This window comes from Symphodus melops, assembly GCF_947650265.1.
Source record: "Symphodus melops genome assembly, chromosome: 17".
Taxonomy (NCBI): Eukaryota; Metazoa; Chordata; class Actinopteri; order Labriformes; family Labridae; genus Symphodus; species Symphodus melops.
In genome coordinates this window covers 3,890,663-3,917,277 of record NC_136707.1, presented here as the reverse complement: position 1 = coordinate 3,917,277, position 26,615 = coordinate 3,890,663, and the positions used below count along the sequence as shown (strand labels likewise).

Below are 26,615 nucleotides of genomic sequence, written 5' to 3'. Positions count from 1 at the left end.
AAAAATAAACGCTCGTGGAACAGTTCGGCTAAAACTACATTACCCAAAATGCCTCCTGTGGCTGTAATGATATAGGTCAGCAACAAGGGGCGGGATATCAACAACAGCAGGAAGACGAGTGAGGGTAAAACAAGTGTTTTATTTTGGGGGAAATTTAAGCACTGATTGAAAGATTTACAGCATTATAGATATATATTCAACACTTGGTGCAAAATGAGCGACGCAGTTTTCTCCTATGAGAGTTTGGTTCACGCGCTGTCAGGAGCCATGGTGAGTACAACTTACTTTCTGTATTCATTCATGTTATTAAATGTGGGATTACTGACAGTTTCTTAGATATAAAGGTCAGTGTGCATTTGCTGTTAGTCTTCCATCAGAAACCTCATTCAAAATGTCTGATGTCTGATTTGAAATTTTAGGAATGATGACGCATAAATGTGTAATTTTCTGACCAGAATTTAGATTGAGCAACATCTTCCAACTTTCTTTGCCGAGTTGGAGAGTGTTTAATCATCAGCCAGGGAATTCATTTTATTTGGATTATTGGTTTGTTTTGAGCTGTACACACGTTTTTCCTGTTTAGTTGTCAGAATTGTTAATGGAGTTTGGTCTTCACATTATTCCATGTTGTTGAATGCTGACTGTGTCCTCTTTTAGGGAAGTGTGACTGCCATGACAGTGTTTTTCCCTCTTGATACAGCAAGACTAAGGCTTCAAAGTAAGACACAGTTGTGATTCAACACATATTACAAAAAAATAAAAGTCATTTGATAATGTAAACCAATGCCACGTCGGTTTCCTGTGTTCTGTTTTTGTCCAGTCGATGAAAATAGGAAGGCCAAATCAACTCATGCCATTCTGGCAGAAATTGTCAAAGAAGAAGGACTGTGAGTAAAAAATGAGAGCATAGTGGGTTATCAGATGTAAATGTTTTACATGTACACATCTATTTTTCAATGCACATTTCTTTGTCAGAATATTGTTTGTTATGCGATTTCATTCCATGCTGAGTTTGATTGCATTTTATGCCCAAACTGTTTTACTTTCATGCTCTTCCATCAACATTTTGAAAATGCTCGGCTATATTTACACATCACACGTACTACGAACAGCCTGCTACACATAATAAGGTGAAAAAGTATATGTTCAATACACTAAAGCAGAAAAAAAGATCAGATGTGTTTGTCCTCCTTCAGATTAGCCCCGTACAGAGGTTGGTTCCCTGTCATCTGCAGCCTGTGCTGCTCCAACTTTGTCTACTTCTACTGCTTCCACAGTCTGAAGGCTGTCTGGCTGAAGGGAAAACAGTCGGCACCCGGCACTGACTTACTCATAGGGATCGCTGCAGGTAAGAGAGGATTGTGTTTTTCATTCACATACTTTTTTTTTTCATTTTTAACACCGCTTCTCCACTTTCTGACGTGGACACTAATCAAAGTCCATTGTGGGGTTCTTGTCTTGCTTCTAGGTGTTATAAATGTGCTAGTTACCACTCCTCTGTGGGTCGTCAACACCAGGCTGAAGCTTCAGGGTTCCAAGTTTCGCAACACCGACATACGGCCCACCAACTACTCTGGCATTCTGGGTAAAATGTCATCAACTTGAAACTCTAATTCTGTATTTACTCACCACACACAGTTTGTTACATTTATACTCCAACACTCTCGAGTTAATACCTCTCCTTTTTCTATTAAGAACGGCAGCTTATTTGGTCTTTTGTTTTTACAGATGCATTTGTGCAGATCATCCGTGATGAGGGTGTGGGAGCTCTGTGGAACGGGACCTTCCCATCCCTGCTGCTGGTGCTGAACCCTGGCATACAGTTCATGATTTATGAAAGCCTGAAGAGGCAGCTGAGGAGAGGAGTTCCCAGGGAGGTGAGTGGGAAACAGAATAAGATGACGAAAGAATTATCAATATACTATCTGAGAAGCTTGAACAAGAGGCAACTGGACTGGTTGAAGATCGTGTAGATGTTTCACCTCTCTTCCGAAAGGCTTCTTCAGGTCTAGACTTTTCTGTGGACGGAGCTTGAAATGTAAGCCTCTGTGCATGCTAATGATCAAGAATGACTCACATCAGAGTCGTCAGCTGGGTTCATAATGTAGTTTCACCTGGAGTCGTTTCCACCCCCAGTCGCCTGTGAGTCATTGGAGTCACATAACTTCAATACAAACAACTATTTTAGTGCATTCTTGAGTCCAGCTAATTGTAGATTTAAAATAACCCCTTCAATTTAAGCTAAATAGTATCGATATTACAGATGAAAGCAAAAAAAAAACATTTAAAGATCAAACCGTATATTAAACATTGTAACATTTTTTGACATCAGTGGAAATTTTCCTTTGATTAAATTATTTAAGGAACAATCTTCATGTGTTACAAACAAAGCAGTGGTTAAAATGAGGGAAAGTCATGGTGGTTATCTGATCATCTGGATGAGGAGACACGAGACATGCAGAGTCTCGCTAATTCTGATCACATGATTTTGGAGTTTAACCACAAAAGGGAGAGTTTACCACGTCTTTGCGCAATTTCACACCATATGCATTTTGAATGCATGAAGCAATTTTGGGAAACTCGATACTTAATCTCTCACTTTGTAAGAGAATGTTTAGTTTTGGTTTAAAGTGAAATTCTACAAAGATTTCTTTTTTCCTTTCTTTAGTCTTATGAAATACATTTCCAGGAAAATAAATCACCATGCTCATTCATTGTTGCAGTTTCGTTTCTGCTCTGATATTTTCAGACATTGAAATTGAAACTAATCAATTACACTCTGGGAACTTTTCTTGTGGTATATTTTGAATAATTTCACCCCCCATATGATGACATTTCCTCCACTGAAATAAAATACTTATTATAATTATCATAATCCTCTGTTGTTTCTGTTTCCTCTGGTTCTGTGTTATGATGACAGTATGGAGTTTAACACTGTTTCCCTCTGCTCTCCCCTCTCAGCTCTCATCCATAGAGGTCTTCATCATCGGGGCGGTTGCCAAAGCTATTGCTACCACGGTTACGTACCCACTACAGACTATACAGTCCATTCTTAGGGTAGGTGTTGTGTCTACGCCTGGTGGTTTTTGTTTACTCGTGCACTTGCTGAAAAGTTTAATCTACTGAACTTTTTAAAGACAAGCAAAATCATTTGCCTTCGCAAAAATTTAAAAAAGCCAAAATCCCTACAGTTCGGTCAGTTCAACGAGTCAACAGACAACTCCAGACTACTGACCAGTCTAAGGACCATCAAGTGTCTGCTGGTCAACAGAGTGAGGTGGGCACTCAAACTTATTACATCATTTGATAAAAACTTGACAGCATCCTTACATGTGGTTTTTGCATGAGGCGTATTTTCTTTTAAAACAGAATATTTGTTGTTGTACCAAAAATTATTTAATCATCTTTGTACTTTAAAGTCTGATTTGCTCCCACAGGAAGTCTGGTATGTTGGGTCTGTTTAAAGGCCTGGAAGCTAAGCTGCTGCAGACCGTGCTGACTGCTGCTCTCATGTTCCTTCTCTATGAGAAGATCGCCAGCTGCACCTTTAGAGTCATGGGAATGAGCACCCACCATTACAAGAAACACTAGCTGGAAAGGTGAACAACAAACATGGAAACTTTGAAGCAGTAAAGCTCTGACTGACTGCTTACAGGCTTCCCCTCCCTGGAAATCTGTCTTTTCTACCATGAACCATCAACCAATAAAATATTTTACAAACTCTAAGTAAGCTGCTACTTTTTTCTTGAGAAAGCAAATAATAATCAGCCATTAAGATTAGACAACAGGTGTCATTCTGACAATAGGACAGGGCAGACTGAAAACAGTAAACTGCTAAAAAAAAAAAAATTCCTCATGTAATTTCATGTTGTGGTTTCTATGTCAATAATAAACAAAACTGTCTAAAATAGAGCAATCTAGAAAGACAATATCGTGATTTAGGGTGTCAGGGTTAAAAAATGTTATTATATGATTATTATTATAACATTATTAACATATGTTTTGTTTACCAATCAAAACATCTTATCTCACTGATCTTAAATACCACACTTTGGCCAAAAAAATCTAAAGTATACTGCATAAGTTGCGAATCTTGCTCTGTCTATAGACAACTCCATACATATATATATATATATATATATATATATATATATATATATATATATATATATATATATATATATCTGTGTGTGTGTTCCAATAAACCTCTCCCAAACTTAAAGTTAATACAAACTCATACATTTTCAAGTTAATAATTGTCAAAGCAGCCAACAATTATTATATTAGTGAACAGCCTTCACACTCGGCCCGGTGTCCGACATGCACACCTTGGCAAACACGTGGCTCAGTTGCGAGAGCCAGCGCAGATGCACAATTTGTGGGATAGAGGAAAGCAGCGGGGAACTGTGAGTAAGATGGTCCATCCGCATGCTGTACAAATCAGAGGTACAGCATTTACGTAACGTGACAGCAGCTCAGACATTCATAATTACGTAAGAAACTCAGCGGCTTCTGACTCTCCCTGCTAACCGATAACAGTGCTAAAGTTGTGTTGTGCCTTTTTTACACCATCATGGATTCAACCACCACGAAAGAAACAGAGAAGCACTGCGTCCTATGTTGCCAAGAAGTTGACATCTTTGCCTTGGGAAAATGCGACCATCCGGTTTGCTACCGCTGCTCCACCAAGATGAGAGTCCTTTGCGACCAGAAGTACTGCGCCGTCTGCCGAGAGGAGCTCGACAAGGTGGGCATTCCATCGCTACTGTGGCTCGGGGATGTCGCTCGGTGTTGCTAACTAGGCCGCAATGTGTCTGGTAGCGCTGTCGTAGCAAATTACCACGAACGAAGAACTAAGCTGGATTCTTAATAAATAAAACACATATTCAGTAAACACGACAAATAGCCTGAAGTGTCTGCGTACTGCTTAAGCTGTGAATCTCGCTGTCATTAGCTCGGCAAAGCTAATTCGAGCTAACGTTAGCCGGTCCGTCAATGTTGCTTTGCTAGTTAGTACGTCAACTCGAGTTAAATTGATTTGCTTCTTGTTGTAATCGTTAATTAATTTGTTTTTTTTAATGCGACGTGGTAATTCACTGACTTCATGCCAAGGCTGAAAAACCTGTTGTCAAAGCGGGTTTTCAGCTGTCACCTTTAGTTTTAGCGGCGCCAGGTAGCGAGCAGGTGTTGAACCCATTTGGGCTCAATGTGTCAGGCTGTTAGTACCTTGTTTCTTATTAAAGAAAATAGGATCTTTATTCTCAAGTACAGGAACTATGTAGATAGCTGGTCTAATGGATTTCGACCAACTTGTCAACTCAGTTGCACAGTGGCACTAAGCTCCTCAATATCTGGTCAATAAATGTCACATCTGCGGTCATTATTGGAAAATATGTTTATAAAATACAGCTAGATTTGTTCATGCCAATCATTTGTTGAACTGCTTTATTTTTTCAGCATTTTTCGATCGGGATTTACCATTTATTAAACTCTATATATTACGATTTACAATACGATTCTTACGATGTATTTCACGAAAATGTTAGACTGTGTACAGATTATGACCTGTAATAGATTCCTTTAGGGCAGGGGATTTAAACCTTTCTTCATCTGAGAGCTACTTTTAAAAAATGAAAGTGTCCAAGAGCCACTTGCATCACATCACTTTAGTTTTTATTTATTTATTCACAAAACACACATCAACTGAATTAAGCTTCTGTTTGTGCATGTGTGAAATGTTAAGTTCACATCAATGTCCAAGAAAACATTACTGTTTACACTTGTTTTTATTTATGGGCCAAATAAATGAATAGTGGGAAAAGATGCATTTACCATCATTGGATTTATTAATGTATTTTTTACTCGGTTGGTCAACTTATAGGCGAGCTACTGGAAACCTGTCCAGGAGCTACCTGTTGGAGACCCCTGCTTTAAGGGCTGCAAACCCACATTTAATTTTAAGTCTTGTGGAAATCAAAATGCTGCCACACCTCCGATTCAAAAGATGGTGGTGCGTCCTCAATTTCGAAATCTTGCTCTGAAGCTGCTGACGCTCACATTACTATTGTGATTCCTTTTTCAGAGTACCAATGTTAACTTTGACACCTTTTGAATTGATTTATCATGTTTTTCCGATTTAGTATTCACTGTCTGGGTTTTATTAGGTGAATGCTTTCCTCATATGACTCCATATATGACACCACCCATGCAGTACTCACTCCCTAATAGAACATGTTGTTGTTGTCTAGCTTTGTTCATGAACTTCAGCATTCTTGTGCTCTGACTGTCCTGTTCTCAGGTGGTGTTTGTTAAAAAAGTGGACGCCTTCTCCTGTCTGCCCTACCAGCAGTTTGCCTGTGAGAAGAAGCATGATATCTTTTTCGGTGATGAAAGGATTTATGCCAAGTACAGGTACCTGCTCTCCTCCATACGTTTTCTCCTGACTGTAGAAATGTAATCTTTCAAAAGCATCTCAACTACAATCAGCAGTAGCTAAAGAGTAAGGGCTGAACAGAAACACAGTCACCAACATGGATAGGTCTGTTGTGTTTTTATTTGTTATAATGCTTTAACAGTGCAAATAGATTAAGAAGCAGCTAATTATTGTAGGATGTTAAGCTACACACAGAGAAGCGTCTTCTGTCGACTCAGCATGCAGTAGTGTCCTAAATAAATCCCAGTGGAAAATATTTATAACACAGGACTGCAGTCCTGTAGTGTCACATTGACTCTATACATGTGGAAATGCTTTAGTTTTACATTCTGAAGATTTCCTTGCACACTTTTGTCAAATGAATTCTGCTCATGTTTTACCCTTTTGTATGAACAAGAAAGCAGCCTCGTGTTATTTTGACACAATGACATGAGTAAGTTTTAAGTCTTTTAGATGACTGACACAAGGTCTGTTATTTTAATGATCGGTGGTATCAAATGGCACTAAAACGTAGCAAAAAATCTTCTTTAATATTTTGTTCTTAAGCTGTAAATAGAACACACGCAGTGAAACATAGCATTTTTTGTATTTTAGACAACGTGCAGTAGTTTTTGATTAAAAACAAGAAATGATCCAATATTGGGTGCCCAGGTCTTGTATTTTTGTGGCCATAATTAAAGATTGTTTGTTTTTTTAATAGTTTTCAAATGTATTGTCCGATATATGGGCTGATGTTGTTTTGCTGCTCTTACCCAGATAAAGGAAATTTAAAGGAGATTCAGTGTGCTGATTTTTCCCTCTCTTTGTAGTCTTGCGGTCGTTCACCTGATGCCGTTTACTGTCGAGTGTGCTCCTGTTTTGTTTTTTCTCCTCTGTAGCAAGGAGCTCTTTTGCATGATTCTAATCAGGACTTCAGTTTCTGTTTGTTTTGCTCTGATCGTGTTTACTCATGGTGTGCTTCCTCTTCTTTCTTTTTCTTTCTTTTTTTTAAAGGCATCTTCTGTTGCCGGAGTGCGTCCGCTGCTCGGAGCCTAAAGTTTTCTCAAAGTTTGAGGAGCTGGAGCAGCACATGAGAAAGCAGCATGAACTCTTCTGTTGCAAGCTCTGCTCAAAGCATCTCAAGGTATACTGAAGAAGCTCTTCACTCATTTTTACAACACGTCATCCGACTGGATCATTTAACATGGTAGAGCTGTCAGAGAACTTAAACTTTCATCCTCCATCAGATCTTTTCTCACGAGCGCAAGTGGTACAACCGGAAGGAGCTCGCGCGCCACAGAGCGCACGGAGACCCGGACGACACGAGCCACCGAGGTCACCCGCTCTGCAAGTTCTGTGACGACCGCTATCTTGATAACGATGAGCTGCTAAAGCATTTGCGCAGGGACCACTACTTCTGTCATTTCTGTGATGCAGATGGTTCGCAGGAATATTACAGGTGTGTAAAAAAAAAACCGACATTATTATATTTGATAGTTTGCATGCTACATCTGATCCGTCGTAAGTACTAAAACACAGTGTGTGTACGAGTCGTCTCCAAACTAACTGTGAAAGTTTGAATTTGCTGACGACAGTGATTATCCGTACCTGAGCGAGCACTTCAGAGAGAGTCACTATCTGTGTGAGGAGGGCCGCTGTGCCACCGAACAGTTCACCCACGCCTTCCGCACTGAGATCGACTACAAGGCCCACAAGGCCGCAGCACACAGCAAGAACCGAGCGGAGGCGCGGCAGAACCGCCAAATCGACCTGCAGTTTAACTATGCGCCAAGACAACAGAGGAGAAATGATGGTAAGTCACTGATCTGTCCTTTTTATTGAGAGGTGTCACCTCTAATGGTCCTTGGTGTGAGTTTAGTTGGAAAATCCGTGAACGTGATTAAACACAAGCGTGTCCCCAGGTATGGTGACAGGTGAGGACTACGAGGAGATGCGTCAGAATCGAGGAGGAAGAGGAGGACGGCTTCAGGGAGGACAGAAGAGCTGGAGATACTCTCGGTGAGTCCGAGGGTGCCAAAAAATGATGTCCGATCACAATATGATTTATTGCGACATATCCAACATGGTGGACGAAGAAACAGAGTCTGACGCTAGAAAGACAGAGGACAGAACATATATAGATATATATTTTTTTTTTCAGAAGTTTGTTAGGCATGGGTGAATTAAGAATTGATGATGATATTAGAAAAGTGACGGTCCATCTTAGCTGTTTGTGTTTGTCCCTTGTTTCTGTATGTTTAGGTGTGAAGGTTGTAGCCAGCCATAAGATCTAGATTAAGATTAACCAGTGATGTTTGTTTTTTTTCCTTTTGAAGTGTACAGCTTGTGAATGTGCTCTTGTCCTCACAGCGAGGAGGAGGACAGGGAGTTGGCTGCCGCTCGGCGGGCCTCCTTGGCTGTGCGTCGACAAGAGGAGAGAGCAGCGATGCAGGAGAGGAGCGCTCTCAAACACTCCAGAGAGGAGCGAACGGAGCGGGAGAGAGCTGAACCACCAGAGGAGACCCGACACCGGAGCGGACAAATCAAACCAACAAACAAACCTCCAGGTGTGGCTTTAATTCCCTCATCTCATGGGATGTCTGTAGTTTTTGTAGCTGAATAAGGTTTTCATTGTTGTTTTATTTCACAGTAAGAACAATGAAGAGCAATAATCCAGAAGAAGATGACTTTCCAGTGTTGGGAGCCACCGCAGCCCCGTCTATGTAACTCATTTACTCGCAGTACAAGCTGAAATCCTCGAACACCATCCTGTGCTGAAATATTTATTTGAGTTGTTTCTCTCTCTTCAGTGTGAAGCCGGCTCCTGCGGTAGTCACAGCAGCCCAAACTGCTTTGAAAGAAGACGACTTCCCGAGCCTCTCAGCTGTTGCTGTATCGTCCCCCATGACCCCGGCGTACTCTGCCCAACCGAGGAAGACTTCCTCGTTCCACGAGGAGGACTTCCCCGCTCTCGTCTCCAAAATCCGGCCGCTGAAGTCCGCAGCCGGCAACAAGTCGGCTTGGTCAGGTCATACCGCTGTTTCTAAACCCACCGCTCAGCCGCCTCCTGCCTCCAGAGCTCCCTCTCAGGTGTCCTCCATCTCCCTCGGCCCTCAGCTCCTCTCCTCCTCCTCCTCCACCTCTTCGTCCTCACGCAGGAAAAAAAAAGTAGGGGAGAATGGGAAAGCAGCGGCGACCAGTCGCTCTCCTCCATCCTCGGACGAAGATGGCGGAGGATTGACGCAGAAGGAGTTCCGCGCCGTGCCCACCATGTTGGATATCTCTTCTCTGCTCACAGTTAAAGGAGGGAACAGGAAAACTCCGACCGGGACGTCCAACGCTCCCGACCCGACCCCAAACAACGACCCGTCTGCCTCCAAGGCCAGCAAGAAGAAAAAAACGCAGAAGAACACTCCCGCTCCCTCCACGTCCGTGCCCTCGGCGTCGGCGACCACACAGACGGCGAGTTCAATCTCGGTGGAAACGGCGGCGCAGAAGGAGAACGTGCCCGAGAAAAACTGGAACAAAGCGTCAGGTACTGTGACGGCACCTCTGACAAGTGGGTTGGCTAACGGCCACGTGGAAAAATCAACACGACTGAGCAAGGAGGCCGTGGCAGTGAAGTCGAAGCCCAACACGGCGGACCCCCCTCTGGAACAGGAGGAAGAGTTCCCTGCTCTCATCACCAATAAACCTCCACCAGGTGCAGCACTTCATTTTATTCATTAGTCATGAGGAGAGGCGTCAATATGCATGATACAAAGTGTATGTGAGAACATGAGAATTAGAAATGAAGAAGTATATCTCTGAAAATACCGAGGTAGTAAAAGTCTCTTTGGGTGTTTTTTTAGTTGGTTTGTCTTTGCTGAATTTATTTACTTCAATTCTGCCTTTCCAGCAACTAGTATATATTTCCATATTTGGTCGATACCAGGAGTGAACTAGTGACCTTCAAGTTCTCAACCCAAGTCCGTACAGATTTATCTACTGCTGCCCCCACCACCATTCAGACGGCTCACACTGTTTTTAAAAAACATTTGTTATTATCTTTCAGGCTTCAAAACTGCCTTCCCAGTGAAGTCCTCAGCTCCTGCCCCATCCTCGGCTTTGCCCCCACCTCCACCCGGCCTGGGAGTCTCGGCCACTAAACCTCCTCCAGGCTTCACTGGAATCCCCCTCAACAGCAACGTGGTAGAGCCGGCTCCTTCTGCAGTCAACATGTGAGACTTCTTTCTTTTTCCACAAACCAGCTCCTTTCCATATGTCAACATTGGCTTTTTCAGAAGCAAAGTGAGTTTACACGTCCGTCCGTCCTTCCCCTCCCCCCCCCCCCGAATCTCTCAGACCCCCCAAGATGTCGAGCAGTGGTTACCTGGTCCCAGAGGACTTTCACCAGAGGAACCTGGAGCTGATCCAGTCCATCAGGATGTACCTCCACAACGACGAGTCCAAGTTCAACGAGTTCAAGAACTTCTCTGCACAGTTCAGACAGGTCTCTCCTCATTTTCACCCACTCTCTGTGTTCATGTCACTCACAGGTCATTTCATTCAGGTTCCATGTAATCCAATGAAACAATCGGACAATTTATCGTATGAAATTGATCGTTAGAAAATCAATAAAAACACTATTAAGGCGACTATCAAAAAAAACGTTTCACAGCCTGTCCTGCTCAGACGAATGACACGAGGCTGTGCTTAATGACAGCAGGACAAACTAAAGGGGCACTGATAGCTATCTTGATCCATATAAACAAATAAAACCAATAAAAGCACAAATATAATTTAATGCTACTAATCCAAAGTAAGAAGTTCATCACTTATTAATACGAAGTCATTCAAATGAGGCACAACATTTCAGAATATATCTGATTTTCTCTTCAGTTGTGACATTTCATAGGTGTTGATAAAAAGTAATATGACGGTTCTGAAACTCCAGTTTAATATTCAAGTCGTCCTCTTTCTTCTTGATTCCCAGGGTGTGATCTCAGCCGCTCAGTACCACTGCAGCTGCAGAGAACTGCTCGGCGACGACTTCAACCGCATCTTCAACGAGCTGCTGGTTCTCCTGCCGGACACGAGCAAGCAGCAGGAGCTTCTGACTGCGCACGGAGACTGTAAGGCGCTGGAGAAGCAGTCGGGCGCCGGAGGAGGAAAGAAGAACAAGAACAAGAAGAACGCCTGGCAGAAGCCGACCACAGCCGACAACGCAGCAGCCGACCTGGACTGCCAGGTGTGTCCCACTTGTAGACAGGTACTGGCCCCGAAAGACTTCAACTCCCACAAGACCCTGCACAACCGGGACAATGAGGAGTTCCCTTCCCTGCAGTCAATTAGCCGTATCATAAGCTAGCCTTTATTTCTTCTCCATTTCTGATCCGTTTGCCGGCCATTCGGCAAAATGTTCGGATGCCCTGTCAAAGCCCTTCAGCTGCCAGTGTGGGACGCGGCGGCCCGTGTCCATGTGAGAGCGTCTCCGAGGGGAACGCGGAGCTTATATATCATTTTAATAGGAATCTAACACGGTTTGTTTTTTTACTTTCAACGGGGATAACATCGGCGGGTTCCCGTGAATGCTTTTCACAGTTTAGCGTGGCTCCATTTCAACCTTCATTTCCACTCGCATCCTCTTGAGGCTGCCTCCAGCTGGACCTGGCACTTTGAATTTATTTAACGAAAGACGAGAGACTGCTTTAACACAAATCATTTCTCTCGAAAAACAAAAATGTGCAGAAACATTTTCTACCTTGCTTTGTGTTTTAACAGAAGACGCTGTTTTGTTAACATCAAGGTCGATGAAGTATGTATGATTTCCCAGCAGAGCTGCTTGGTTGAACAACAAAATAAAAACAAAAAAAAACATTCAACGATGGAGCACTGATGTTTTTAAGCTGTTTAATTGTCTTTACTTGTTTGTTGCTCGATGTAGAGGAAAGGGTTGTTAGAGGTGTCGCACGAGAAGAGAAGTGAGAAGTAAAAGCTCTTTAAGGTTCAATTCAGTTCAGTTTTTGTAAAAATTGTTTTTTTGAACATCATTTAGCAATAAACGTGATTTATCGGTTAATGGATTTATTAGTTTGTCAAATAGAAACTAATTAGTTTCAGTCATGACTTGTCTAATTTTAAACCTCTAAATGAGACGTTTTAGCATTTACAGTTAAATAATGGTACCAGGGAGATTTACCCTCTTCTATCACGTTGCTCACAACACACAAAAAAACAGCCGCAGCTGCTTCCTGTTTTGTCCTGTTATTTACTCAAAATGAGCTTTGCCTGATAGAAATTCAAATACATGTGATTTCTTTTATTGGCTATGCTTGAACTTGCCCATGTTGGAGCTGCTATGAAAGGATCATAGCTACATGTAGTTTAAACTGTAACGTTAGCTCATCTGCTCTGAGGACTTTTTTGCAGCAGCAGCGTTCTTACTGCTCTCTGGGCACCATGTACATTTTAATACTGCTCTCAATGCACCTTATAGTATTTACATGCAACATGAATTGGCTGCTCTAATTTGTCATCCCTACTCATTCAAAAGCTTTTATTTTGAAATGTTATATCAAAATCTCTTGTTTCCTCTTTCCTCAAGCATCCACTTCCGAAACAGTAGACAAGCCAGTGGGGGGATTTTAAGTTTAAACTTTTCTTAGGCGCTCAACTGCACAGTGTCAGGTTGCACATCCATCCTGTGTAGTTACACGAAGGTTTGCTGTTACTCCCAGCTTCGTCCCAAAAACATGGAGGAGATCCCAGGAGAGCAGCAGTTACACGGCGAGAGCTCAACGAAGCAGTGGAAGGGCATCAATCCAGCAGTAGGAACGGTGTCTTCTCCTTTTGTGCGAGGACGAACCGTCGGAACGTAGGAGCACTGCCAAAAAACTCCTGACCTCAAGCAGGCTGACAGTGTGGCCAGACACACTGTCAGAAACGGAGACCATGAGGGCCCAACGTCCTCCAGTGTGTCCTCTGCTCACAGCACAGCGATCCAGAGCTTGATTGGCATTTGCCAGAGAACACTAAAATTGGCAGGCCCAACATTAGCCCCCCTGTTCTCCTCCAGACTCTTTCACACCTGTCACATGAGCCCTGTGTGAACCCGCGTTCTCATCTGAAACCGCCAGTAGCGAACCTGCCTGCTCCGATGTTCTCTGGCGAATGCAGGTTTTGCATGGTGTTTATCATCCAAATGAGATTGTGAAATACAAGTTTTCTATACAAGGACAAATCAAAACTGGAAAGGAAAAATGTTTTAACTATCGATATTAATACAAATGGTCAAAATATGACCCCATCATTTTTTCTATTTATGTTGCTATTTCTTCATGTAATTTAGACGAACAAGAAAGAAGTCAGGCAACCACCTTCTGAAGATGGTGTCTTTCTTTTCTTTTCTTTTTTTTTGCTCTTTTAATTTCAGATTTGACACCATGAAATGAAACATGCTCCAGAGCCCCGCCCCCAAATCTCCAGTTATTACAAAGAATATTATTTTAATTACCCGTCAAAGATGACGCAAATATGCACACAGTTCAAACAAGTAGTCCAAAAGATGTTATCTTTTTTTTATTTTTTTATTTAAGTGACGGTCAGACTTCAGTCCAGAGACATTCAGGTAATAGACAGTGACACACATCTCTGTACAGCGTTTTTACACTGAAGAGGTCGAACACCTTCAGAACAGGAAGAAACCATTACAAAGTAACATATTTAAAGGGGAAGCACGCTACGAAAATCCATATTTACCTATTTGGTGGTTGATGGGGATTTAATTCTTATTAATATTGTGGGGGAGATACTGTTACATCCATGCAATGAATTATACTTGAATCCACACAACTGATGGCACCAGGGTCACCACATATCATCACCTTTTATTATGTCGATCAAATGAAGTGGCAGCATGATCACATCAGACTTTGATTTGAAGTTCGAGAGTGGGCAATCAAAGTATGTGAATTCATGTTCATAAATAATCATTATGTATGTTTTCAATTTATTTTCAGTAATACAGGACAAAGCAGACCCGAGACATCATCACAAACAGGTTCCATTTACTTCAATAACATACTGAGTTTTACAATCAACCGATACCACAGTAGTGTACGTGGGCCAGAACATAAAACAGAGAATGCTTTTATCGTTTTTATCTACCACACGTACTGAAGCACTGAGAACAATAACACAACCTGACCTCACAGTACCCCAAACTACCCGATAGTACCCCAGTAGTACCCAATAACCCCCCCCCTTTGTCTAACTAGTATACAGGTAACTAGCAGACCTGGAATATAAGACTTAAAGAACTATACTGGTGTCTTTCATATTTTAGCAATGTCATCCAATGTCATACATTTTCAAAAGCATGCCACATTGTCGAGAATTGAATTCCTTACTGTGAGAATGACAATAATCCTGCAAGAATGTTTTAATTTGCTGTGGTCACATGACGTTAGTTTATGATGGTGAACTTTGTCACCAACAAGGAGGTAAAATTCTGAATTTAAATATTTTTAATAACCTTAAACAGCATCGGAATTGTTTTTTTTCCGTGTCTCCCTTAAAGAGAGCATTTCAAACTCATCGCATTCACAGACTTTGTCTAGATGTCAAACCTGAGTGATTGACAAAAAGCCTCATGTCAGTTTTGAACGTTTCTTGTCTGAGGTCGCTGCATGCTCGTTTGATATTAGAATAAAGACAGCAGGCAGTTTTAAGGATCCCTTTCTTTTAGGAAGTCATTTTTCTCATTGTTCATTCTACTACAACATGAAAAACTACAAAGTATAGTCCTTTATATATCAGAGAGATTTAATGGTACCAAAACCCCACCCATTAAAACTCTTAACACCCTGTGGTGTCGCACCTTTTCCCAAATCCAAACCCTGACAGGAAAATGCCATTATTTTATCCTTTTTTTTTTTTTTTTTTTAAATCACCTTTTAAACTATGAACTCAATAATAGTTTAGTGATTCAACTTGGAAAAAAAGAGAAAAAGGTCACAAGTAAATCTTTATGCGGCTCTGTTTTTTTCCAACACTCCTGCAGTGTCATAAAGTGAGTCATTACGTCTCACTTTAAACTCTTTTGCTGTGAGTTTTAGATAATTTAGAAAGTTAATAAACCATTTTGCTCTTAAATATAACTTTTAAGGACTTGAAGTGGAAATCCAGAAACTGTTCTAGAGAGCGGCTGACAGTACTGGACCAGGGGGCTCTCGCTCTTTTCCAGGACTTTACACGATGATAAATCAAACGAGAGACGATCCTGTCTGCTGCACTGTTGGCTGGATCTCACTTTGTAAAGCATATTTTCAAGTTGAGAATGACATAGTATTCAATATATAATGATTCTATACAATATTTTCATGCGTTATTCTCATGATATTTTCAATAAAGCCAGATGTCCTGATGCTGCAGTACCGACTCTGTTCTGCAGAGGGCACTGTTCATACACGATCTGTAAGAAAATCAGGCTTTCTACACGTCAGTTATATCACTGACATTTTTTTGGGTTCATTTTGACTCTGTTACCCAGGAAAGAAAAATGTTACTTTTATACTTTTAGGCAAACTGATAACATTGGAAGCAGAAAAACTTCTTTTTTTCTTTTTTTTTTTTTACAGTTGGGGAAATGATAAAACTTTGTTACAGATGTTTGATTTCCTCCTAAAACTTTGACAAACACATGTTCAAGAAAAATAACTTTTATGCACCACAAAAACTTTTTACACATCAACACACGGTCACTCTTCACGCAGACCCACACATCTCTCTGGCGTGTGCACATGTACAATTAATGCACCTCTCTCTCACACTCTGACACACACACGCACACACACATACACACACACACATACACACACACACACACTAAATCTACAGGTTGTCTGATGGCGAGTGCACGTGAACCACAACACAGACACTGCTACACACCGACATAGTTGTCATGGTTAGTTCATCCAGGGCCCTCGAGTGACTCTCATCCACTCCAACACTGTCTATGTCACCATGGCAACAAATTCCAACCCCCCCCCCATTCCTGAATTAGCCAGTTAGCTATCCTTATCCAACAAACCGATTTTTTTCTTTGCCTGAGACTGAACTCTCTTTTGCGGCCCCATTCTGCTCTGTGATCACTTAAAATGGACATTAACATCATCGTAGTAACATGGTAAGAAAAAGACAGCAATAAGAAAACAGGGCAGTTTGGCAGCTTCTAAAGAGTAAACATAAAAAGACCTGACTTCCCCAGAATCCACCCCCCAAACTCGCCCCGATTTAACACGTACAGCACTCCACTTACAGTACGGCTGTCTCAAATAACACACTCCAAACAGTCCCTGCTAACATAAAGGAAATGTAACACAACAGGCCTTTTTGAACAGAGACACACTGGGCCACCCACTTCTCAGGGGCAGAAATAAAACCCCAGAAGTTGTCTTTTTTTTTGTCTCTTCAAAGATGTTCTTTTGTCTCTTTGAGTTAATTCGTGTCTTTTTAGGTTTCACACATCTCCTTGTTTTTAGTTGTGTTTCTTTGCAGTTTGTTGTACGTAATTCTTGGTCTACTTTTTGGTCTCTTTGTTGCCATTTTAGCATTGCTTGACTTTATAACCCAAGTCGTTCAAAGTCACATCAAACAGAGTTTCGGGCCCATGGGGGTCAGGTGGCTCCTGTGCTCGCTAAGCCAATTCAGTAATCCATCTATGCCTGGCACAGAAACACAACACTGAAAAGTTATTCAATGGGGGATTAAGAGTTTGCCCCAACGAACAACATGGAGAAACTGCCCGTTGTTTCGTAGTGAACTGGAATCACACAGATCCGGCTTCTGTGCCAATGTAAGGAACTTTTTGCGTCACAACACTGTTTATTCTTTAAATTGTGTTCAAAAGAAAAGTCCCACTACATACAGGAAGACTATAATATTTGATGAGAGGATATTTAAGTGTCTTGATGGATACCTACATTGGCAACAAGCGGGTGAAAGGTTCCCTCACTATCTGAGAAGCTCAATCAAAGTCAGGTCAAATATTCTCATTTATAAATAAGCCTGAAATGTCTCATCACAATTGGAGACTAGTATGTCATTTGAGACAGTGTCTACATTTTTTTTCTTCTTCAAATCAGACAGTGAGTATAATACACCTACCTACATGAGAAGTTGAGATATTGCACTTCGTCACAAAACATTGTCGTCGTTTCTTACAGCATGTGGAAATCTACTAAATTAAGTCACTGTCTGAGACACACGTTACAGTATGGCACTTAGTTGTTTTCTAAGTTTTGAAACATGCAGATTCAACACACATGATCACTTCTAACTGCAGCAGGGAAAAAGAGGGGAGGTGCATTCAGACCTGAAGCTGAAACAAAATCACATTCCCCGTACTGTTTGGCATGAAAAGGGGATTTAACACTTGAATGAAAGAAAAGAAAACGATGAAGGTGCTGCATGTGAATGCCTTATGCTCTATTTCTGTCGACTGTTGCTTTTGTGGTTGAGTCACACACCTGTTGATCCCTTCATCTCTTTTATATTCTCGTGTTTGAGCGCAGCACAGCGGCCTCCTCCTCTACATTTCCTCCTCTTGTTTTCTCTTTTTCTCATCTGCTCTTATCTGACAACACTTGATGTGCTAAACAGGAAATACTGTTCGTAACAGAGGTCTAAAAAAGTGCAGAAAAAGCTGGAATGTCAAGAAGGGAAAGGGTACAAGAAGAGGAAACGAAGAAGGCGAGGCCGATGTTCAACCATTTTTGAAAACTCAGTCCAGATAAACACCCAAACAACTGCAGGTTTAACATCGCAGAAAGCAATTTTCTATTACTTTCCTCCTCTTCCTGTCTTAAGCTCTTCTTCTTCAGGTCTTTCACTTCTAGTAAATAGGAACCTGGTACGTGGGTGCTGCGTTGTTCTCGGTGAATGGTGGGCTCTGGTAGGTCTCTGTGGTCTCAGTGGTGGCACCTACTGGTGAGTTGGAGGGGTAAGGCTGGGTGGGTGCGCCGCCGTCCATGTGCTCCGTGGTGAAGAGAGTCATGTCTGTGCCAAGAAGATACTTCTGGACGGCACGCACTGTTAGACCAGCCTGCAGGGACAGAGGGCAGTGAAGAAGCAACCTTTCAATACAGTCTTAAAAATAATTAAAAATAGATTTGTTTCAAGATATTTACTGAGGACATAAAGCTGACTTGACTTGCCTTTAAGGGATGTCTGGAAAATGCATTTACAACAAGAGTAATACCAAGACAGTAGCTAGCAGTTGGTTAGCTTAACATAAAGACTGGGCCCAGTTGGAGACAGCTAGCCTGGATATCCCTGAAGGCAATCTTGGAGCCCATTGGTTATTGGCTGACAATTATGTGGCCTCCAGAAGCATTGGCCAACTTCTGGGGGATTCCGGCCGTTAAGGATAAATGACTACGAGCCAAGGCTTCTCGCCAAGATGCTTGCCAGTGGGTTCAGACATTGCCTTGGGCAGGACTGCATTCTGCCTCTCATGCCCTCCACACAGACGTTTTTCCTGAATAGCCCATGCCAGGTGAAACGCTAATGGATGATACTTCTCATTGTATGAAACAAAAAAACCCACAACACTTATGAGAATGAAAATCTACAATGAAGCTAGGTCAGTACGATTGGCTTTTAACTATTTGCCAAGCAACCAACAGAGATTCTAGGAAATTACTTTCCCGACAGACGTCTGATGAATACTGCCAAACTGTGCGGTGGTTGTTAAGTACTAAGAGCTATTATACACCATATTCACATGGCGGCCATTTTCCCCTCCATCACAGTTCAGATGCTGCACTGCTGTGCTCCAGGCTTTTAGTGGTTTAAGCATAATGAGAAATTGAGAAATTGAATCATTTTATCTCTGCAAGATTTATTTGCAACTGAAAATATCATATGCTTTGAACATCAGGAGGAACAATGCGTCATGTTTTGTTAATTAAATGTACTCGATAACTCTTTAGCTACCGTTAGACAACAGCTAGTTTTAGCCTTAAGACCGACAGAGGAATCTGTTCTGCTGTTGACGTTGGCGACCTGAGGGGTCTTTGCCTTTTCGATTAGCAGAACAGGAGGGGCATCAAAATAGATGCATAGTCTACTGTTCAATATGTCAGTGCCCGTGGCAGTGGGTTTCCTTGCTTCACTTCTTTTTTTATTTTTTTAAACAACCTTGGCAATTAGAGACATGTTCATGATACAGACACCGGTTGAGGTGTTAAAACCGGTTGGATTCTGTTAACTAACAAACCATGTTGATAACTATTTAAAGTAGGTGCAGGGTAACATATTTAGAGTGAAACATGATCAGTTTAAAATATCTATCAGAAATGGATTACTGTCAATAGTTGAGGTCATCGAAGGATTATTAGAGTGGATGAAGGCGCAGTGGTCAGGATAATCCAGAGCCTGTTTTAAACGTCAATAACTTTTCTCTTCAGCTCAGTGAAAAAACGGAAGTATCCAAATCACTTTACTCACATCATTATAAATCTCTTTTCTCTGATGTTTTCTCATAAGATATTAGATAGTAACCAAGCTGCGTTTTGTTGTGAAATAAAGTCGTTTTGTAACCTCTTACTGCGACAAAACAAAATGAGGCCTTGCATGCATCAGTACGCAGGAGTCTATTGTCTCAATATCTGATCCTGGCTTCGATAACATGTGGTATTAATTCAATAGCGGTGTGTATTGTGGGGAAAAAACTGATTGTAAGTAGCCAAATATTTGCCCGGTAAGGTGCAGGAGAGGTTTAGGTTAATGTTTCACCACGTAACAGCGCCCCTAACACCACCGACCAGCTCGTGAGTTTACAAAGACATTGGGCTTTTCGCACGTTCTTACCCAGGTTATTATCGAGAAGAAAGAGAAGGTGATGGCCGCCCGAGCTGCGTCTGCCCCCTGGTTGAGCGGCAGATCATCAGGTGAGGTCCGAGACCACTGATTAGCGAGGAAGCAGAAACTCACAAAGTACAGGAAAGTCCAGGCACCTGCAGGAAAACATGATACTTTTTTAAGGTGATTTCCAATCTAACTTTGAAACAGATCAAACCGCAGACGTTGATTTCTCGGTTCCTGTCATTGTTTCACAACTGACATTTGTTCACTTTTGAAAATTAAAAACAGTCTCATTTCTCGTATATCTTTGATCAGATGCAACAGGTTTCATTTCTCTTGTGTCTCAGGAAGCAGCTGACGAAAGAAGAAAGAAGTGAACCTCATAGTGACAATTTGGGGAAATACGGTCGTTCAATGCTGCTTTTGAAACCCAATCAAGCATCTAAGAGAGCATTGTTCAAGGTGTGTGTGTGGGTGTGGGTGTGTGTGTGTGTGTGTGTGTGTGTGTGTGTGTCTGTAATAAGCTTGTTAGTTTGTTAAGGGCAGAGTAACTCACTGTGTGATGGGATACAAGGCTCAAGCTAGCGATAATATCACAATATAGTGATTCTGTGATTGTTGACATATGATAAACTGTATCTGATTACCAACTGTCAGATATATAGATTTTTTTTTACCCTTTTTATCCCCTTGTCAACTGTTTCTATAGCCAATCAACTTCTGTTCATGTTACCCTCGTTGTCAGGACAGTCATATCTGTCACTCTTGTCTGAAACAAACAGTCATATCTGTCACTCTTGTCTGAAACAAACAGTCATATCTGTCACTCTTGTCTTAAACAAACTGTCATATCTGTCACTTGTCTAAAAAGAGCCGACATTCAAATTCTGACTAAGAAACAATCAAATTGCGGACGCTGTCCAGTGAACCCCCTGAATCTTGGGGAAAATAAATCTTATTTCTGTCAGGTGTGAACACATTTGGGAGCTCCTGAGCTCTCATGTTCCAGGTTCCTCTGGATCATTGGTGGGCAGCCTGCCTGAACTCGTCCCTATCCTTCTTACTGAATCTTATCCCATCTCCCCCAATCCCATTTTCACTGTTCACAGTTTCGGTAGATGGCTGTTCATCGTGAGTTTGGTTTGGCTCAAGTTTTCTGCCTCTTCTTTCCACTGTTTCCTTCCTAAATGTAGCTTAAGGCTGTGCTCACGATGGATTAATGTGGGGTCTTTGTAATATAACAATGAGTAAGGTCTTTTAGCTGCTGTTTGTAAAGTGTCCCGAGATAAGATTGATAAGATTGATTGGTTGATTGATTCGCCTCCTCACCCGAGAAGCCGATCTCCAGCATGATGGCCTTCTTTCTGTCTTTGACGGAGCTGATGGAGGAGAACTTGTAGTCGAGCAGGAAGAAGAAGGAGCACGCCAGCAGGCCCACCAGGCCCATGAACACGCCGTAGTTGCACGCGTCTGCATTCTGGTTGAACACGCAGTGGAGACGCTCGCTGCCGAAGTTAACGTAGCCCTCGTTCACGATGGAGGCGAAGACAACCAGGGAGAATATCTTTAGAAGGGGAGGAAAAATAGATGATCAATCGAATCGATCATTGTCTGTTTCACAAAAACATTTTCCCAGGCTCACTGGAAACAGGATTACATCAGGACGACTCGAGAGCTTCTCTTTGAGCATGCTCAGACCGAAAGCATTAACCTAATTTCCTCTGTTTCCCTTTGACTGACTGAGAAGGTGGATGCTTCACTTCCCCTCAAGAATCACACAGTCCTGAGGCAATGTGTGTGTGTGTGTGTGTGTGTGTGTACGCTATACGAGGCTGCTGCTTTAGCGCATGCTATTAACTTTCTGTTTCCTGTTTTCCCCTTTTTATGAATAACACCCTTCTTTAAGTTTGATCTGCTCTGATTTCACTGTATTTTCTTTCTCTGATCTGGACTGGCTCGTTGAACCTCGTCAGCTGACTAACACTCAATGGCAGAACAGGGTCATGTGATACACACACACACACATACAAACATGGACATACACATGGGGGGGGTGGGTCATATGATGGCGGAGGGCAACACATTGGGATAATGTCAGCTCTACAATTGAAACAAATCATATGTGTGCGTATAATCGGAGCAGATACACACTCAGGATTTTAGTGAATCAGCACGAGAACGCTGCTTATGAGTCCAAGCTCTGCATCTCCACTTAGAACAAGGACCTTAAACTGACTGCTGTTTGTGGTTTTAGAAAAATGAATGCATGTGTGAGTCAAGCTGAAAGGAAATTACACTATTGAGTATTTTGGGTAACTTTTTTTTTATTTGTGATATTTAGTTTCCTTATTTGCTATACGTTCTTCTACAGCTTTACTCATAAACATGTTGCCCAATCAGTAAACTTGTTTAATCCACTGAGGGGTTAAAGGTTTAAGAAGAGTGTCGCAGCATGCCCTGTTGTTTTAAGAACTTTTTGTTCTTCTTGACATTTAAGTGTTCTTGTATTTAGGGCTCTTGCAGTAAAAGAATTTTGAAGTTTGAAATAAAAGAAAGATATCAATACCTGCTTTAATACCACAGCAACAAAAAATAAGTCCGGAATGAATGAATGAAGGAATGAATGAAGGATTCATTCCTCTCTTTTTCTTTTTACCATCAACCATTAATATCAAAAAGATCGTATCATTTTAAAACATGGGTATTGAAAATATGACAACTTCAAACCATTTTGAAAAACTTGATATTTTGTAGCCAGTACTTTTAAAGTTATTTTAATTTTTCTACAATTTTAAGATAATGCAACTCTCCTGGAATATTTTCATTTACTGCTACTTAAAAGCCTGAGCCAAAGTTGGAGAATTACATGAATAAAAGCTCAGAATTAACCAGCTATTCAAATCACTTTTATCCACTGACTTAATGAACATGTACCTCAGCAACGATCCATCAACTGTGTGTCTCCTCAGCCTTATATAAAAGATTTGCGTAGGATATGGAGAGCGGGACTTTTGTACTTTCAGTGGAAACCAGTTTTACTTTTACAGTAAATTGTAGTTCTTTGGACACATATTGCAGATGCATGTTGAGTATAAACCTGCAAGGTGAAATGATGTTAAACATGTTGAAGGTTTTCAACCATAAGCAGCTAAAGAAGAATAAACTTCAAAGCATGATATCCCAAATTGTTATATGAATGATTTGGGCTGCTTGAATTGTAGGTGTCTGTTGTTTTCCTCTTTAATTGGCTCATCCGGATATCGGGTTTCTGTGTAACCTTTCCATCCACAATATAGAGAATCAAATCAGTTATGTGTAAAATAATAACGACAGTACAGTCATGCAATCATATGGATTGTGAACACGGTTCATAGTTTATCCTCTCTCTCTCCTCATCTCTGCACTGGTAGAGGAGACCTTCTGCGTGTCACTTAAAGGTGATGCGTTACATCAAACGTCAGGGCACGACGCTTCTCCGTGGCCCGGCCCGCGAGCGTAATGATAATCACGGACCAATCAGAGGTGAGATGACGGACAACGACCGTTTAGGGCAAATCAGCAAAATCATTGGCTGAATACGGTATGTGAGATATTAATGCAATGTGTGTGAGTGTAATGAGAATGTTAATTAACAGTTGAAAAATAGGGGGGAAAAAAGAAAATAAATAGCAGCTGATATGTGACAGGAATGAGGAGGCTGAGGATCGAATAAGATGCGAATCTGTTTTTTCTACACAATCCGGGTCCGGTCCATTGCACATTTGAGCCCGTTTCCAGTAAAGCAAACAAAACAACATTTTTAAGGATATCTGTTTCTCCTCCATTAAAAAAAATCTCTGCTGTGGGATCACTTTCATGGTCAGGGTGTCAGTCAGACAGCCACCAGGCCCTGGTTACACCCTGGACGCAAGGTTTTCACATAAATACACCCGTTTAAAATGTAATTTACACACACTGCTTATTAATGAGCCTATCACTTTTCTTGGGTCTATTTTTACAGGGAGGAACCGTCATGGATCTCGTGCAGCAGCGACAACAGAGAGAAACCCCCTCACCCCCTCTCTCACAAACATACACATAACCTACACACAAGAAAAAACAGCAGTCCGTTAAAGAAAAAAACCCAGTTCTCACCCAGGACAACACTCGGAGGATGGTCTGCGGCTGTTTTGCAAAGGTAATCGGGTCGATAGTGGTTCCGGCCCGGCCGGCTCCGAACGATCCCACTCCGTCCATCTTCTGACTGTGTCTCTCTCTCTCTCTCTCGCTCTCTCTCCGTATGTGTCAGTGCGCTCCTCGCGGCTCCACGCTCACGGCTCCACGGCAGGATGGATGCGTTGCTGCGCTCTGCTGTAGGGACGGGTCCTGCGCGCACCCAGAGGCGCGCGTGCACGGTCAGGAGGACGCCGCGAGAGTGTGGGAGTATGCACGAGCTATGTGCCCGCTTTAGCGTATTTGATGGGTAAATGCATTAAGAAACATCTTTATATTAAAATACAAATACTGAATTGTATAAATTATAGTTGTATTAAAATTATTGTGTTTTTTAATCCCATAAAAATCCTATCGGTGCCTCCATGCTGCTACCTTTCTTTGATTTGTTTTTTGATCGTGGCCTTTAAGAGGTAGCTCTGTTCCAGATAATCAGTATAATAATAGGCTACTTCAATAAAGTATGGAGACACACAAGCGTTAGTCTCCGGAGATGAGGAATAAAGCCAAAAATAGCACTTTCTAGAGTGGCCACCAGGGGGCTGTCTTCTTAGGAGAGTCGATCTCTATCAGGCCCAGAAAGTCAACTTTAAAGTACAATTAATCATGTTTCAGCTGGCTACAAAACCGGCCTTCTGTCTCTTTATCATGATAGGCCTACTAAAAAATAGTGCGTTTTTGAAAAAGCACACACAAAGTGGCAAATATTAAAGCTAAAGTTATTTTTATTATGGATGTGTCCTGTTTTTTAATGTTTAATATGTGCAAATAGGAATAATGACAGCTGTGTGGATGCACTGTGTATTTGGCCTTTAAATAGGTTGGGTCTGGAACATGCTGTAGTCAACCATGAGATAATAAGGTATTTGAAGTTGTTGAGGTGGTTAATTTAAACTCCATCTATGTATTTTTAAGAGTTAAACTAGAGTTAGACTCCCTCTCAATAACTCAATATATCCAGCCTGGATTGTTCATAAGTCACAAACATTGTTTAATTATTAAAATATGGCATGATAAAAGTCTCATGATGTGTCGCAGTGCCAGAAACACAACACAGTAAAGTCACACGTGGCTTATCATGGGACAAATAACTTCAGCCTCATTAGAGACCACTTAACTGAACACAAAATAAAACAAGCGTCATGAGATGTTTTTTGTTGTTTTGAATAATATCAGCTTGAGTTTTTAAAGCCATGCATTCTGACAACAACACAACATAATTTTAAATTAATATGATCAGACTCTTCTTAAAGTAAACGTCCACACATAAACACTCAGATCAGTACTATACAACAAATTATATCATTCAAATGTAAATAAAAATGAATGAAAAAAAATGTGTTTATGGAAAAATACATTTCTTTGCTCTTTCTTTCCAACATAAAAGTGAGCAAAAAGAACCGGTGACAGTATCATGCAGACGACACTAGAGGTCAGTGTTCAAAATGATAACTAATAGAGGAGATCAACATGAACAAGCTAGCATTAGAAGAAAAGTTACTTGGACAACAGCTCTTGATCTGGTGTCCTTAAAGCCTCGTAATGACAAATGAAAGTTTAGAGAGTTTATTAATACACACACAGATCAGGTGACTTGACCTGACATGCACTAGATGAAAGAAGATAAGGTGTCACATGGTGTTAACACAACAGGTGTTTAAATGAACCAGTAACCCACTTTATTAATATCTATACAGGGCCGTGTCCACGTTTACATTTAGATTATTTACCTCTTCTAACTTCAACTATTATATCTACTTTATAACACAGGATAATGGAAACCTACTTAAAACTTAGCTTAATTTGGTAACTAAACCAAAAGATGTTCAAAATTCTCCATTTAAAGTATTTAAAAATACAATAACAGCAGCCTTTTGCAAAAAAAAAAAACCCAGACTATTCCCTTTTTTTTTTTAAATTTAAATCCCAGTGCTACTTTAGACAAGCCAATTGGCTAATCACAGTCATGATTATGTCATCATGAGTTTCGGGGTGGTATCTGGGTTGGCCAATCAGATTTCAAGGGTCCCGCCCCTGTGTATGTTAATTATGGCCAATGTTAACGTCATAACAAATACATGTTTGCTGAAATGAGTTCAAATGTTGACCTCTAACATTAACTTTAAAAGACAAACACAAATAA

General features: G+C 41.3%; 3 protein-coding genes across 5 annotated transcripts; 2 read left to right on the top strand and 1 right to left on the bottom strand.

Annotated features, from left to right (window-relative positions):
- Positions 1–67: 67 nt before the first annotated feature.
- slc25a17 (solute carrier family 25 member 17) lies at positions 68–3,726 on the top strand. The gene is made up of 9 exons (XM_079366102.1): positions 68–270; positions 658–718; positions 821–887; positions 1,197–1,348; positions 1,469–1,585; positions 1,729–1,877; positions 2,962–3,057; positions 3,192–3,277; positions 3,438–3,726. The coding sequence occupies exons 1-9, from the start codon at positions 214–216 to the stop codon at positions 3,589–3,591; spliced, it is 939 nt and encodes a 312-aa protein (XP_079222228.1). The 5' UTR covers positions 68–213; the 3' UTR covers positions 3,592–3,726.
- Positions 3,727–4,305: 579 nt separating this feature from the next.
- On the top strand, positions 4,306–12,276 carry znf598 (zinc finger protein 598). Of its 3 annotated transcripts, none has more exons than XM_079366086.1 (13): positions 4,306–4,406; positions 4,596–4,747; positions 6,299–6,411; positions 7,427–7,556; positions 7,660–7,871; positions 8,008–8,225; positions 8,335–8,431; positions 8,783–8,979; positions 9,063–9,135; positions 9,223–10,115; positions 10,467–10,632; positions 10,757–10,904; positions 11,388–12,276. In XM_079366086.1, the coding sequence occupies exons 2-13, from the start codon at positions 4,691–4,693 to the stop codon at positions 11,760–11,762; spliced, it is 2,679 nt and encodes an 892-aa protein (XP_079222212.1). In that variant the 5' UTR covers positions 4,306–4,406; positions 4,596–4,690; the 3' UTR covers positions 11,763–12,276. The 3 variants fall into 3 exon arrangements, with proteins under 3 accessions (XP_079222212.1, XP_079222210.1, XP_079222211.1); XM_079366084.1 differs by having other exon boundaries at positions 4,306–4,446; XM_079366085.1 differs by lacking the exon at positions 4,306–4,406 and having other exon boundaries at positions 4,453–4,747.
- Positions 12,277–14,173: 1,897 nt separating this feature from the next.
- syngr3a (synaptogyrin 3a) lies at positions 14,174–24,699 on the bottom strand. The gene is made up of 4 exons (XM_079366115.1): positions 24,395–24,699; positions 21,590–21,824; positions 20,267–20,412; positions 14,174–18,497 (listed from the first exon to the last, which is right to left on the bottom strand). The coding sequence occupies exons 1-4, from the start codon at positions 24,494–24,496 to the stop codon at positions 18,288–18,290; spliced, it is 693 nt and encodes a 230-aa protein (XP_079222241.1). The 5' UTR covers positions 24,497–24,699; the 3' UTR covers positions 14,174–18,287.
- Positions 24,700–26,615: the final 1,916 nt, after the last annotated feature.

Coding starts and splice junctions, on each gene's coding strand:
- znf598 (XM_079366084.1), top strand. CDS start 4,368: ATGCACAATTTGTGGGATAGAGGAAAGCAGCGGGGAACTGTGAGTAAG. Junction 8,980..9,062: donor ACCAACAAACAAACCTCCAG/GTGTGGCTTTAA, acceptor TTTATTTCACAG/TAAGAACAATGAAGAGCAAT. Junction 9,136..9,222: donor GCCACCGCAGCCCCGTCTAT/GTAACTCATTTA, acceptor CTCTCTCTTCAG/TGTGAAGCCGGCTCCTGCGG.
- syngr3a (XM_079366115.1), bottom strand. CDS start 24,496: ATGGACGGAGTGGGATCGTTCGGAGCCGGCCGGGCCGGAACCACTATC. Junction 21,825..24,394: donor TCCTCCGAGTGTTGTCCTGG/GTGAGAACTGGG, acceptor CCCCTTCTAAAG/ATATTCTCCCTGGTTGTCTT. Junction 18,498..20,266: donor TCTTCTCGATAATAACCTGG/GTAAGAACGTGC, acceptor CTGTCCCTGCAG/GCTGGTCTAACAGTGCGTGC.
- slc25a17 (XM_079366102.1), top strand. CDS start 214: ATGAGCGACGCAGTTTTCTCCTATGAGAGTTTGGTTCACGCGCTGTCA. Junction 1,878..2,961: donor GGAGAGGAGTTCCCAGGGAG/GTGAGTGGGAAA, acceptor CTCCCCTCTCAG/CTCTCATCCATAGAGGTCTT. Junction 3,058..3,191: donor CTATACAGTCCATTCTTAGG/GTAGGTGTTGTG, acceptor AAATCCCTACAG/TTCGGTCAGTTCAACGAGTC.